The sequence below is a fragment of the Nannobrachium achirus genome (genome assembly GCF_963921795.1).
Source record: "Nannobrachium achirus genome assembly, chromosome: 5".
In the NCBI taxonomy this organism is placed as follows: Eukaryota; Metazoa; Chordata; class Actinopteri; order Myctophiformes; family Myctophidae; genus Nannobrachium; species Nannobrachium achirus.
Window position 1 is genome coordinate 22155528 of NC_137814.1, and position 15834 is coordinate 22171361.

Here is a 15834-nt window from a genome sequence, read left to right on the forward strand (position 1 = left end):
AAATGATACGATTATTCCATTCCATTTCCCTCAACAATACGCACATGACTCACTTATTGATTTGATTGAATTTGTTATCCGTTAACAGGAACATTTAAGTTTGAGGGGTCGTATTCCTTTAATATAGGCCTTGGTGCCTAATTTGGGTTTCGCAGACTTAAAGGGCGGGTTTAACAAAACACTTTTGGTTTTAAGAGAGATTGCTTGAACCCCAGTTGGCTAGCACCAGCAAATGCTAGCATTAGGCTGCTGACATATATTTTTTTTCTTTCTAATTGCACAATCGTAGTGTATGAACTTAGAATGTAGACTGAAGCATGGCATGGTTAATTGTTAAGACACTTCTTAAAACTTTGAACCCGCCCTTTAATGCACCAAAGCTTTTTTGTGTTTGACCAAAGTATTGTATTGTTCTTTATGACAGAATTCCAAACTTTATTTTTAAATGAAATGTATGCCTACCTATGTTATGTCATGTATATTATTATAATTGCACTGAGAGTGAATAGCTTGTTCAATTGATTAATGGTGAAAATGCAAATTTGAAATTGTATTATTTTGTAACTGTTATTTACTTATTTTATTATTTATACATAGATTATTTAAAGGGACTCATGGACAGAATTTTATTTATGGTATCTGCTAATAATTCAAATGCATTTTGAATTAAACAATGCATTGAAACCCTGTACATGTTCTTAGCTTGGTTTTATTACACATTGTAAACGTCGCAGTAATAATATTATGTAATTGCGGCTATGCAGTGTTGAGCGGTCTGTCCTGAATTGACAATGCTTGGGCTTTGTCGCCATCTAGTGGATATGGTGTGTAAGCTGCCTTGCATAAACCAAGGCCATTAATAACTACCAATCTGAGTTCCCTTCCCAGAGGTCTTTTCTTCCGCCACTAGGTGTAAATAACTACTAGAAACGACTTGAAAGCTTTACAGTAGCGACGTTTCTTCGTTGGGGCACTATATATTGACAATATAGCACAATATGATATTGTGCTATGGAGCCTTTCACAGAAAGACATTTTGATGTTATGTAACTATCAACTGTAGTACTGTACTGTCCTCTGCTCCGTCTGCTGATTCGTGTTTACAAAGGATTATGTTTCTGGGCTTTTTATGCCTCTATCTGATATAGGATAGCAGACCGACAGGAAACGGGGAGAGAGATGGGGAATGACACGCGGCAAAGGTCGTCCAGGTCGAGAATCGAACCGGCGACGCCAGCAGGCATCATAGCGCAGAGGCGCAGACGCGGAAATGCTGGCCACGCCCCACGTGATCTACCGTCACTTCCTTAGAGATGGGATTTATGGCTCTTTGAAGTGAACTGGATCTCTGGGATCCGTTCCTTTCAAAGAGCCGTTCAAAAGACTGTCATTCTAGTTACTAGTACTTTGTAGATTTTGATTATAATTACGAATAACTTCAACCCTAGTATATACATTTATTTCGAAGGTACATACCTTCCATTTGAAAATAGCCGATCTACAAGCTTGCAATGTGTCGCGTTGTAGATCTGCTATTTTCAAATGATTTTTCTACATTTTCTGCATAATGAGTACTTTTTACTAGGCCTACTATTGGTACTTTAAGTACATTTTGATATCAAACAATACCTTTGTACTAGTATAACATCACAAACTTCTACTTGAGGCAGAGACTAGTATTTCAACATTGATTGCAGTATTGATTTTCTTAGGTAAAGCGAACCGGATCCCATCGTTCATTTAAAAGAAAGTGCCGTTCAAAAGACTCGATTCGTTCGCGGACGTCCCACCTCTACACTTCCTGTAAACAAAGCAAGCAGCTGTCCCTCTGTCACTTGTTTTTTCAGCTTGACATTTTTTGATATTATTTGTTAAAAACCCAAACCAAAATGGCACAAGGTGGTGGAGTGGTCCTCGACAGGGACCAGTTCAACTGTTCCATATGTCTGGACGTGCTGAAGGACCCGGTGACCATCCCGTGCGGCCACAGCTACTGCTCTGGCTGCATCCAGCGCTACTGGGACCAGGACGACTACCTCGGCGTGTACGGCTGTCCTCAGTGCAGGCAGACCTTCAACCCCAGGCCGCTGCCCGGCAGGAACACCATGCTGGCCGACGTGGTGGAGCGGCTCAGGAACACGGGTCTCCGTGGCCACCAGGAGGTAGGACTGTCACGATTCTTGTGACATTTTTACATGACGATTAATTTTCTCTCAAATAATTGCAATTTAACGATTTAAAGGGATATTTTCACGTTCAAAAATCAGGCTTTTATGAACACCCTGAACAGTTTTTAATTTGCTTCATTCAATATTTAGTTATTTGATGTAAATGTTACCAGGCCCAGGGCCTCTCCCCACACACACATTGTAACTTCAAACTCCATTTTAACCATGATAGATTCATTAAAATCACCCATTCCGGTGACTCATAATACCCCCCTAATACGTGAGCAGGCCGTGTTTTTTCGATAACTTTCATTTATTTTTAATAATTATTTTTTTTAAATAAAGGAAAAAGGTTATTGAAAAATAAATGCTCTCGTATTAGGAGGGTAGTATGAGTCACCAGAAAAAAATAATGGGTGTTTTTAATGAATCTATCATGGTTAAAATGGAGTTTGAAGTTAACAATTGGTGTGTGTGGGGAGAGAAGCCCTTTCTCTGTTACCCTGTTGAAAGTGGAACATCCCTTTAATTGTGTGTGTGTTTTTTTTGTTTTTTTTGTTGACAATCACATTTCTGTTTGGCTTTTAAGCTTTGAAGTTGCACATGGCATATATGACACATAACCTAAATATACAAAGACATTACTGACATGTTTGACAGCTTTATACTTTAAAAAGAACATCGCGACGCGTTGTGAGCTTGTAGATCGGCTATTTCCACTATTTCTTTACTTTAAAAAAAACATATGAACATTTTTCAACACGGAAACGATTATGGCGATTATGAAAAATAATCACGATTATGTCAAATAATTGCGATTAGACGATTATGTAATAATTGTGATTTGTGACATCCCTACCACCAGGAGACCTCGGGCTCGGCGGCGGCCAATCGAGCCGCGACGGGGGAGCCGAGCTTAGCCGGTCCCGAGGACGTGGCGTGTGACGTCTGCACCCCGGCCGACGGGAGGAAAAACAAGGCCGTCAAGTCGTGCCTGGTGTGCCTGGCGTCGTACTGCGACGCGCACCTCCAGCCCCACTACGAGTCCGCCGCCTTCAAGAAGCACAAGCTGGTGCCGGCCTCCCAGAACCTCCAGGAGACCATCTGCCACCTCCACGACAAGCTGCTGGAGGTGTACTGTCGAACCGACAAGCAGTGCATCTGCTACCTGTGTCTGACCCACGAGCACAAAGGACACGACACTGTGCTGGCAGAGACAGAGGTGGAGGAGAGACAGGTACGGTAACTGTGCTGTCAGGCTGGGTCAAGTTCAGTTATGATCTATGATAAGTACTATATATTTTACTGACTTAGGAAAAGCTCAGATTGGTTATGGGAATATCTACTGCTACTGATGATGAGAGCAGTTAAGCCTCCCCTGATATATAGATTTGTGTAAATAACATAGTACTCAAGTGTTCAATTGACAAAAAAAAGTCTTAAAGCTGCACTAGCCAACAAAAAAGTTGACTCACTGGTCTGAGACTAATCAAACCAACAATATTATAAGGTTTTATTTTTATTTAATACAAAAATGAATGCAAAATGTACATTTGGATTAGTACTGTTTGTAGTGATTGCATGCTTTGGGGTAAAATAGTTTATTTTATAAGCCTCTTGTTTTTGTATTTTTACTAGTTATGTAGATAGTAGATACTATTATTGATCCCTAGAGGGAAATACGTTTTTTGTTTGTCATGCTGCAGGACATAAAGAAAAAAAAATGTGGTATAACAAGCATAACAAGAAAAGGATCAAGCCTCTACTCCGGTCCCTTGTCTCGCATAGCGAGAAATCTCACTGTCCATACATTGAAGTAAGATATCACCAGGCCTATTGGTGGTTAGAGATCTCTGATATGTCTGGCTATGGCTACGCAATACGACGCCAGTCCCTGGGACCACATCGTTTTTTACATTAAAAACAACACCACAATATAATAAAAACCATCACACCTACTTACAGAAGTATACATTTAAGAGAGCCAGTACACCCATTTATTATCATTATTATTAAAACTATAATTTTCAGACTAACTAAAGGGCACCTAAAACGTTCTGTGGAGAACCTGAATGGCTGAAGGTGCTCCCTGTGAGTTGTCCATAATGGAGGACATTCTGGCCCTTACTATGGTGTCCAGGGGAACCAGCCTCATTCCAGTCACAGAGCCTGCTTTCCTAACCACTTTAACCCACTTTAAGCTTTAATCCAGCTTGTGGATTTTGCAAGACTCTCTCACCTACACATTCACAACATACTCATTTATTCACTGACCCATTTATTTACTAACTTACTCATTTAAGTCTATTATGTTTTCCCCCCTCACTTTGCTTCCGTCACTGTGTTCCTTTTTGTTATACAATTAACAAGACTGAACAGAAAGCATGTTTTCATCCTAATCTGTATAGTTCAATATTCTAATATTCTTCTAGGCTCAGCATCCTAATCAGTATAGTTCAATATTCTAATATTCTTCTAGGCTCAGCTTGTGGAAATGAAGCGAAGCTCTCAGCACAGAATCCAGAGGATGGACAATGAGGTGAAGGAACTGCAACAAGCCATCATGTCTCTTACTGTGAGTAGTACCAACATCCAGTTCAGTCTGAGCTTCAATATCGACCAGTAACCCATTAAGACCTGAGGCTGATCAACTGATTTTATGTTGCTATATCAGTGGTGCTCAAAACATTTCCACGTCAAGGACCCCCAAAATGATATGTATTTGGCCACTGAGGCCCCCATCTCAAAATATTTTGTTCCAGGGACCCCAAGAAGCAAAGATTTGTGTTAGAAATGTTTGCTTTAAAAAATACATATATTCAAACATTTGCATTTTCAATTTTATTTTATTTTTTCAAACATCTATTAATAGCCAAAGTATAAAATATGGCTAAAATCTTTGAATGAGTTAACACACACATCCACTTTTCTCCCTGAGAAAAGGTAAATATTCTGAAGTAAGCCCCACTATATTACTATTACTATACCTAAAAATACATATTACAGATATTTCATTTATAATAATAATAATAATACAATACATTTTATTTGTATTGCACTTTTCATTCAGTGAATCTCAGAGTACTACAAGCATTGCAAGTAAAATACATACTGAATAGTAAAAGATAATCAAAGTCAATAATATAACGTTAGCAGGTTCACAGTCAATAAGCAGTAATCAAAATCAATAAAATAAAGTTTGCAGATTTTAAAAGCACAGAAACAAAATACAAAATAGCTGAATATTTAGCGAGAATAAAAAGGTTTTTAGGCCTGCTTTAAAGGAGTCTAGGCTCTGTGGTGCTCCCAACTCTATGGGGAGGCTGTTCCACATCCACAGACATGGTGCTGCCGAGCAGAAGGCCCGGTCCCCCATTTAATTTATTACTGTCGTCCTAATAGATCTATCTGCAGCAGACATGCTGTGAGTTTGAACAAGTCTTTTATATATTGGCTGTGATGCTGTATGTTTCTCGCCAGCGCTCCACGCGGACAACCATTGATGAGTGTGACAAGCTGTTCACAGCCCTCATCCATTCCATTGAGCTGAAGCGTTTTGAGGTGAGGGAGATGATCAGAGCCCAGCAGAAGACCGCCGTCGGCCAGGCTGAGAGAGTGCTGGAGAAGCTTCAGAAGGGGATGACAGAGTTGAAGGAGAGAGATGCTGAACTGGAGAAGCTTTCTCAAACTGAGGACCACATTAATTTCCTTCAGGTAACAATGCCACCCTGGCTGCTATGAGACTCAGCATGAAAGTTCTTTGTATGATCTAGTCGGGAGGTCATCTCTAGCATCACTTTGGTTGCAGCATTGGCAGCTCTTCCTTTATAAAGGAAAACCTCCCCTCTTTTATTTGCTCAAAGTTTGTTTGATCAATCAAACTCATGGCTGCGTTACTTGGTGCCCACTATGTGTACTGAGGCTGGCAAAAGAAGTCTATTATTTTGGATTGTGGGCACGGAATGCACCTTCAATCCAAACTCAAATTGTTTTCTTTGAATTCACCCAGGGCCAGGGTACCAATGTTGTCAATAGCTGTAGCTGCTTTGGGGGGGGGGGGGGGGGGTTGTTGACCTTCTACTCTGGACAAAGCTTATGTTTGACTAAACATTTTACATTTTTGCCATGGTGTTTTGTGACAATTGCCACATTTCGTTCTACCCAGCTTAAGTTAAATCACTTTAAACCCATGCATTCTTTTTAGAGCTGCCAGTCTCTTCAAGTTCTCCCAGTGCTGGAAGTGGAAGCCTTCCCATTAGTCAGTACTGACACCAGCTTCACCTTTGGCCCTGTGATGACAGCTGTCACCAGTTTTAAAGACCTGCTGCAGGAAGTCTGCCAAAGTGGATTTGTCAGCATCTATGAGAAAGGTACAGATAACTGTCTGCACACTAGTGGTGATATTTGCTTCTATGACAGATAACTCACCCTGTCTTCTAGATGTTGATCTGTCTTTTGTTTTTCCTAGTGAGAGAGGTTACAATCATTGATTGTCCAACTCCCAGCATACAGCAAGAACGGCAAGAATCGGCACAGCCCAACGAACAAGCAATTGTCCAAATGGACTCGACTCAAGGCAAGTAGTGTTCTCTGCTGTTATTTGACTCATGTCTTACTTTGTATGGTTTTCAAGTGAGGCTTGATTTCATTGGAATTGTAGTTATATTTGTTTTCATTCTGTAAAACTTGAATTATTGGCATACACAGGACAGGGGTGTCTGGGTTTTGTTTGAGCAAACAACATTTCATCAAGTGTAGTCCCCTCAGTCTGAAGTGAAGGCATAATCAAACGCTTATTCCCAACATGGTCGTAAGTGTACGAGGACCTCTACAGGTGGTGTAGAGGTAAAACATTTGGCCAACACCACAGAGCATAGATCTCATTAGCCGCTGCAGTTGGAGCGAACTGTCTCCGTGGCCGCCATATTGGGAATGGTAGCTGAGCCTTCTAATTAATGCATTTATGTCCATAGAAGCAGGCGGTCTCTCCACTATTAAAATCATCACAACTCCAAATTTCAAGCGGTTACATTGATAACAAATGCCAGACACAGAGTTATGGATTCAATATAATTGTTTACATATTTGTTTGCATATTTTCATTCCAAAACATTTGTTTCCAGTAACTGAAATAGACAATAGCCGATATGAAATATGCACGCCAAATTGCAGAATTGCCTTTTCTGTCTATATCCAACATCGTCAGAATACAGATGTTTTGGGCCAAACATTAAATAACAAATATCACAATGAAATAAATAAAATGTACAATTAAATAAATGGTAATATAAAGGTTTTGGACCAAAAAACTTCCATTGCTGTTAACTTCGAAAGACTGGAATAATTGAGTTGTTTTAGGCTATTGCTTGCAATTAATGTCTGTGTTAAGGGTTTGAGCAGTTGATTCACTGCAGTTAACATTGTCCGTCCTCTGTGCCTTTGCAGTGATTCCTACACCCGGACTAGATCAAAGCCCTGTCAACCCACTCAACCCCTTCCTCACTCCAGGACCTACTATTCCCGCATTCGGTGGCTTTGTATTCTCACCATTTGGTAAGTCAGAGCCTTGCAAATTGCAGAAAATGTATCGTCACACAATGCAATCTATTTATTATCAACTTCAAACGGTTTGAACAAGCAACACTACACCCTGCATGAGAGTTTGAAAAGGGGGGATTTCTCAGTGGAGCGCTAACCCCCATACCTATTTCTTGTGTGATTTCTGCCTCTGATATTTGACATTTTGGCCAATGTTTAACACATCGGGTGCCCAGAATTAATCAACGTTTAATTTGCTGGTGCCCATGGCAACCCGCCATTTTACCTACCTTCGAAGTACTGGCGAGAAAATTAATCCGAGTAAATGTAATCCAAGTATGTCCTGTTTATTTCGCGAAAATCTTTTCTTTCAGTCAGGACCGTTTTTTATCAATTCTAAGCCACAGTGTTTGTGTTACGGCCGGTAGAAGAGGCTGCCGTTTTGAGAAAAAAAAGAAAAAAGGAAGAGAATCCGGAGAAAACAGCATTTTTGTGCAGCCGCTAAACAGGAAGTCAACAAGACAGACAGCACGTCCGGGTGACGTAATTTCGCGCTGCATGTTGGGAAATGGAGTTTGTTTCATCACCGCGGTAGCCAAGTGCAGTAGCTACAGTACAGTATAGTTTACTGTACAAGGCGTCGAACGCGTCGTGGGCACACGTAAACATCAAAGAGATTGGCGCGTGGGCACCCGATGTGTTAATTTGTCATTTTAGAGGTATTAAAAAGCCCTTAAATTGTCACTTTAGAAATGTGCAGATACCCTCTAGTCTACAGTATATACGCTGTGTTGGTTTGTTTACTGTTGAGTGAGAAAACAATGTTGCACATTAAGCCAATCATCTGGGGACCCCCCAAAATAATTTGGGGACCCCCCTGGGGGTCCCGACCCACAGGTTGAGAAGCACTGATTTAGGGTGCTTGCCGACTAACTTCAATTCTTTCTGCTCAGGCAACAAGCTCTCCTCCGGCTCCAGACAGAGGTCCCACCAGCGACGCTCATACTCTAGGAGGAAGTAGCCCTGAATGAAGCAAAAGAAAATGCACACATTTTGAATGGGAACATTTCTAATGCATGCGTTACACATCCATACGCAAACGTGCTCTCCGCTCATTTCCTCATAGTCTGTGGCCCCAGGGATATTTTGGTTCAGATTCTCGCAAATTCACCAAATTTGGCACAGATGTTGTCCATAACATACTTAATCATTTTAAGATGGGTGCCAAGATGGGCACCCCATGGTACTGCCATAATTGAGCAATGCAATTGGTGTCCCATTAACTTTACATTACAGGGGGAAAAAAGCAAAAAAATAATCTGCTTTAAGTAGCATATAACTGGTCAAACTAGGGGGTTTTCATGATTCTGAATCCATTGCAAGCATCCGTTTTGCACAAAAAAACATTCCTTGGGCTAAAAAAACGCCCTACAAGACTATGGTTTAGTGATGAAAAGTGATGAGTCATCACTTTTAACACTTTCGTGGTGGCCGTTTTAGCCCAATGAATGTTTTTTTATGCAAAACGGATGTTTGCAATGGATTCAGAATCATGAAAAACCCCTAGTTTGACCAGTTATATGCTACTTAAAGCAGATTATTTTTTTGCTTTTTTTCCCTGTAATGTAAAGTTAATGGGACACCAATTGCATTGCTCAATTATGGCAGTACCATGGGGTGCCCATCTTGGCACCCATCTTAAAATGATTAAGTATGTTATGGACAACATCTCTGCCAAATTTGGCGAATTTGCGAGAATCTGAACCAAACGGTCCTTTTATTGCCCTGGGGCCACAGACTATCAGACAGGTTTGCGATGTCAAGCCTGTCTTATCACGGCCTCGCGTGCCGAAAATGGCCGATCTAAAAGCCTCACAACGTGTCGCGTAGTGAGCTTGTACATCGGTTATTTTTGGAGCGCCTTAACTGCCGTAGGTCTGACTTGAACACTTGCTGTTGAATGCTTGTGTGGTTCAGTTGTTTTGTGTTATTCCTCCTGTGTCTTCACATTTGGGAAGTTAGGAGGTACAGAAAGAGAGGTTGAGGGACGTGAGTGCTGGTGATGAATAAATACCAAAAATAACTGTGTAACCAAGCATCACATAAGCTGTGGCAAATCACATTTCTGCGTTTGCATATTACATTTAGTTTGTAATATTACCATTTAGTTTTTAAGTTGTAGTTTTTTTTTAAGTATTTTACACTTTCATTTCCACTTTTTTTTTTTACTTGAGTAACAATGTGTCTTTAATGACAAGTGTTACATAACTGATGATGATTTGTGACATGCTTATAAAAACAATGAAAACTTGGTTTGTGTTTTCTTTTCTTGGATCATTTCTCATTGTAGTTTGAGCAAATATGGTTAGGATTATGGTTAATCTTAGATTTTTATTTTGTATTAAGGATCACCATTAGCTGGTATCATAGATCATCATAAATTTCAAATAAAAAACTGAACTCAACACACAAAATAAGACAACCACATAAAGTACATAAATCAAAATATGAAGTGGCTAATTAGAATTACAAATACAAACAAATTACACCTGAAATGGCATAGAACTTGCATAACCGGCTGCTAGACAAAATAGAAATTGTGCTGAGGGTGTATTTCTATCCCAGAGATGGAGGAAGGATTTGGGTCAACCTGTGCTGTACAGTACCAGGGACGTGCAGAGAGTGCTAGAGAGAGAGGGTCTGACATTTCTAAAAGGGCCTTTTGGTGGAAACATCGAAAATAGCAGACCTCCAAGCTCGGAGGTCGGCTATTTTCAGTGTGTGATACCACACTAAACTAAGCATAATCAAGTCTAGGCTGGAGATGAGGCGTAACGGCATGGATTTCTACAGAGAGGGCAACTCTTTCAACATAATATGCTGCATTCAAGTTCAGGAGAGTTTGGACAAGCCAATTCTTTTGAATACCCCCCTCAGGTATGGCATGGAAAGGCCGAAAGGGGGCATTTGCATTTCTTTCACCATAGTAAAAACTGCATTCGTGGTCTGGAGAGGGCACTTTCTACAGACAGATAAAGGGGCAGGGGCTCAAGCCCCCTTTGATGTCTATGTGTGCACGTGCCTGTACAGTACTACCATGGTGATCGAAAAGAAGTTCAACAAAGCTATTCTGTTGCACTGACTGTTTGCCTGCAGTGCACAATCCCGCCCTGGTCACTGCTTTTGATTGGACGACATGAACTGCGTAACGTGAAACCTGAGAACCAGTCGGTCCAGGTACTGTTGTAGAAAATAAAAGCCTGTTGGGTGGCACTGGTGACGCAACGTCAAATACTATCACCTGCGGAACGCCCATATTCTGTGTCTCTTGTCTTGTCTCACGTTTCCACTTGGCTGGTTGTGTTTACTGTTGATGTGTCGGTGGGAATTTGGGAAAATGGCAGCGCCGACGACGAGTATTTCCATCGAGGAGGACCAGTTCAGTTGTCCGGTGTGTCTGGATGTACTGAGGGACCCGGTGACCATTCCCTGTGGACACAGCTATTGTCTGGATTGCGTTGAAGACTACTGGAACGGGACCAAGCACAAGGGACACTACAGCTGCCCACAGTGCAGGCAGGTGCAGCAGGCCTATCATAACGAGAGGCTATCGTTTCTATACAAGAGATCTGCAAGCTCACGATGCGTCGCGATGTGACGCACTGTGAGGTTGTAGATTTGTATTTTCAATATTTTGAAAAGTAGTTATTTTAAAATGCCAGTAATTTCTTTGTATAGGCTTTCAATATGTTTTATTAGATTTTTAGACTTTGTGTAGGCCTACACAAAGACATTCTTGGGACAAACGCATAACAATAAGACATAGTATAAATACATTATAACAATACTTAAACAACAAGCCAGCATCCAACAGTTGTTGACAGCATTTACAGTTAAGACTGGTAGTTAGTTACAGATACTAGGCTATATAAGTTATTTGCCATACCTGCACAAGTGGGATTGTTTGTTTATGAAGCCTAAAAGGCATACAGAATTACAGAAATGTAGGCTATAAAATGCTCAAAACACAATGAAAAAAATCAGTATCTAAAAATCGTTATGCGACAATAATTATGAATCGAGTCAAATCAAATGCCCTGATCGTGACAACATTGACCCTACAGGCAGGTGTTCAACCCCAGACCTGCGCTCAGCAGGAACACCGTCCTGGCCGAGGTGGTTCAGCAGTTCCAAGGCAGCGTGGCCGTGCTCCGTGCCAAGGCCGAGGAGGCCAAGTGTGGGCTCTGCGCCGCGGGCCAGGCGAGCAAAGCGGTCAAATCCTGCCTCGTGTGCCTGGAGTCGTACTGCGAGGTCCACCTGAGGGCCCACGAGGGACGCTTTCGCGGAAACAAGGCCCACAGACTGATCACAGCCTTGTCCAAGCTGCGGGACAAGCTGTGTCCCCATCACGACAAGCTGATGAGGCTGTACTGTCGCACGGACCAGCAGTGCGTGTGTTCTCAGTGTGAAAGGGACACGCACAAGGGCCACGACACGGTCTCCGTGGTGGATGAAAGGGCAGGGCAACAGGTTTGTGGACATTGACATAGGCTACAGACTACAGTAAGGTGATTTACTTAATATAGTAGGCCTATGTGTTTTTCTCACATTGTAGATGGATTTTTTTGTTTTTAGACCATTCTTATTTGGCACATAATTATTACTAAAGAGGTAAATGTATATTCTACAGACAGTAGGCCTACCCTGGCCTACATACAGTTCTAACTCTGCTTTAGTGTTTTACATAATGGTAAGACATAATGGCTTTCTTATTTGTACATTGTATCAGTGGGTTATTTGACACAAATGACGTTTGTTTTATGACAGTAATGTGCCGACTTGTTTGAATTTATAGACATTGTTTTTCATAGACAATTTTCCACATACAATTGTCATTGTTTCATAACACAATACAGTATAACTAATACAGTAACTCATTTTGTAGTATAATATAGCAGTGACATTTACTGATTGGTTGTGAACAGAAAAGCAGTAGGCTAAATCAGAAGTGCAACCTGGTTGCAAGTTTCAACCCATAGAGAGCACTGCAGTGCTGTAGCATTTTTCTACATTGCCAGTGATTCTTAAAAGTGGGATCAGGGGACCCCCAGGGGTCCTTGGAAGGGTCCTAGGCGGTCCTCGTCAAAATCGGTTAACATGACATCAGCAATCATTTTAACCACTTTAAATCTTTACCTCAGCAATTTGAGAATAGCCAATCTTCCCTGGCACAAAATATTTTGAGATGGGGTCTGCGGCCAAATACATTAATTTAGGAGTCCTTGACATTATAAAGAATGCTTTAAGCAGATAGTGATGTTGGGGGGAAAGGAGTCATTCTTTTGTGCACCCTCAGAAAAAGCTGGAAGAGGCCTCATCGAGATCTGTGCAGAGACTGAAGGATGCAGAGAAGGAACTTCGATATGTTGTGAGATACATTAAGGTGAGTCCTGACAGTGTTACTCATCATTCATCAAGTATCAATACACAGATGACTAAAAGCCTCATTCACACACATTGAATAACAAAAACTGGTATCTTAATTGTATTGTATCTGTATATTACAAACATAAGGATGATTGACTGGTGAAAGGATGATTCTGGGGGTTGAGATATTCGTTAACATTTACTATGCATTCCATGTCTGTGTTACTTATAAACGCTTTATGAAAATCAACACATTATAAAGTAGCTTTATGATAATCAACCCATAGTATTTTGTGATTTATAAGGTCAAGTAGCCTATAAATGCATTGTAATCTAATTATATCATTGTATAATTTGAGTTATAAGCACTCACAAGTATTAATACATCATAAATAATACATTATAAAGCCTTTTATAATGACTTATAAAGTATTTTAATTACTGGGCACTGACGGACAAACGGATCATAATACGAATGAAAATTAAAGTCTGAGTACCGAAGGCTACATTAAAGTTAATGTTGCATTATAGACATGGAATGCATAGCAAATGTTACCAAATGTGTTCTCCACAGCACTCCACGGAAGCAGCCGTGGAGGAGAGTGACAGGATCTTCTCCAAGTTGATCCGCACCATAGAGAAGCAACGCTGTGACGCAAGAGAGCAGATAAAGGCTCAGGAGAAGACTGCTGTCAGTCAGGCTGAGGAACTGCTGGAGAAGATAGAGAAAGAGGCCGCTGAGCTGAGGAGAAGAGAAATTGAGTTGGAAAAGCTGTCACAAACGCAGGACCATATAGATTTTCTTCAGGTATGAATTATGCTTGGATCTCAAAAGTGGTACATATATGTGGGCCTCCTTATTTGAGCTAAAAGTAACTGAAATTCTGCAGTGGTGAGGTCTGCCACGCTTTGACTTGTCTCGGTTGATCCAATTTTAATCCAATTTTATTAGTGGGCCACAACATATACATAATATTGCCTGCTTTTAAGAGGCCAATTTCCAGACCCACTCTTTTCTTTTAGTGTTAATGTGCCAACATTTTTTTCTTCTCCCATTTATCTTCCATGCATGTAGAACTGCAAGTCCCTCCATTTCCCTACCAAAACGGTGGACGTACCATTCCCCGACGCTCTTCCATATGTAATGTACAAAACCATTAGACGGTCTCTGGCTGACCTCAGAGACCGACTGGAGGAGGCTTCTGAGAAAGAACACCAGAGGATTTCTGACAAGGGTATGTCTGCTTCACACCAGGCAATTCAGTGGCAAATTGAATTGTAGTAATTATCTTTGTTAATCATAAATATTTTCTCTGGATATTCTAGTGACATCCCTGAAGGAAACATGCCAAAGCACACCTGTGAAAGCTCCTAAAGGTAGATTAGCCTGGCCATTAGACATTCGTTAGATATTATTTAACTCCAGTTTAATGCACCCGTCCTTCTACTTTGCGTCTGTGTTTAAGAAAGGAAGTAAGTGTTTGTCCTCTTTCTTCATGGCAGTAAAACATGTTGATACATCATTCAGCTCTGAGCCAAGTACAAGGTCTGATTTCCAACAATGTGAGTACAATTACTTGCTTAACATCTTCATAGTGCACTCTTTAGGTTCCAAATTAACACTGGTTGGAATCTGACATTGGTTTTCTGCTGTGCCCAGATTACAATGACATAACCCTGGACCCCTACACAGCCAACCCCTATCTGTCCCTCTCCAATGGCCGAAGAGTAGTGACCACGCAGTCTACGCCCCATCCCTACCCGGACCACCCCGACCGCTTCAGCAACTGGGCCCAGGTGCTGTGCAGGGCTGGCACGGCAGGGCGATGCTACTGGGAGGCAGAATGGGGCGGCAGCCGAGGCGTCTCCATCGGCGTCTGCTACAAAAGCATGGACAGAAAAGGAGGAGGGAGCGACTGCAAACTGGGACACAACTCCAAATCCTGGAGCTTGGACTGTTCGCCGTCCGCCTGTTCTTTTCAGCACAACAAGGAGGCCATGACCGTGGCGGGACGCTGTTCCAGCAGGATAGGAGTGTATCTGGACTACCGGGGTGGAACTCTGTCTTTCTACAGTGTTGTTGGTGACGACATGGTTCTCCTTCACAAAGTCAAGTCCACGTTCACCCAACCATTGTATCCAGGGTTCTGGGTGGGGCTGGGCTCGACTTTGAAACTGTGCTCTTACAACAAAGGTCCAGGTTGAAAATGGCTTAAAAAGGCCATTTAAGCCTAGAATTATTTAATGCTTTAACTGTTGAAAAATAGCAACACCACTGAAAAATAGCATATTTTTTACCCGATTCTATAAATGTCTTCTAAAATCCTTCTAAATCAGTGGACCCCCAAAATGACATGTATTTGGCCGTGGACACCAATCTCAAAATATTTGTTCCAGGGACCACCCAGAAGCAAATATTTGAGTTACAAATGTTTACTTTTAAAGATATATTCAAAAAGAAATCACAATTATAGAAGATCTACAAGCTCGCAGGCTGTCGCAGCGCGGCAAGCTGCTATTTTTCAATAGTTAAAGCATTCAATAATTCTAGGCCTAAATGGGTTAAGATGGCAGTTACGGGCATGTACAATATATAAAGTCAACAAGAAATAAGAGGCATTTCAATGTCAATAATCACTTAATAGAAGTGTATTAAATGCAGTCATATTGAATTTGAGAAATAAATGTCACCAAGAAAAAC

The 15834-nt window shown here is 41.2% G+C and overlaps 1 protein-coding gene across 1 annotated transcript; it reads left to right on the forward strand.

The window, feature by feature from the left end:
* Nucleotides 1-1811: 1811 nt before the first annotated feature.
* LOC308284911 (uncharacterized protein) lies at nucleotides 1812-15661 on the forward strand. Its single transcript, XM_080725636.1, has 13 exons — nucleotides 1812-2162; nucleotides 3034-3405; nucleotides 4648-4743; nucleotides 5649-5882; nucleotides 6373-6538; nucleotides 6637-6744; nucleotides 7614-7721; nucleotides 8660-8723; nucleotides 11831-12236; nucleotides 13063-13149; nucleotides 13708-13941; nucleotides 14600-14696; nucleotides 14794-15661. The coding sequence occupies exons 1-13, from the start codon at nucleotides 1890-1892 to the stop codon at nucleotides 15336-15338; spliced, it is 2790 nt and encodes a 929-aa protein (XP_080581762.1). The 5' UTR covers nucleotides 1812-1889; the 3' UTR covers nucleotides 15339-15661.
* Nucleotides 15662-15834: the final 173 nt, after the last annotated feature.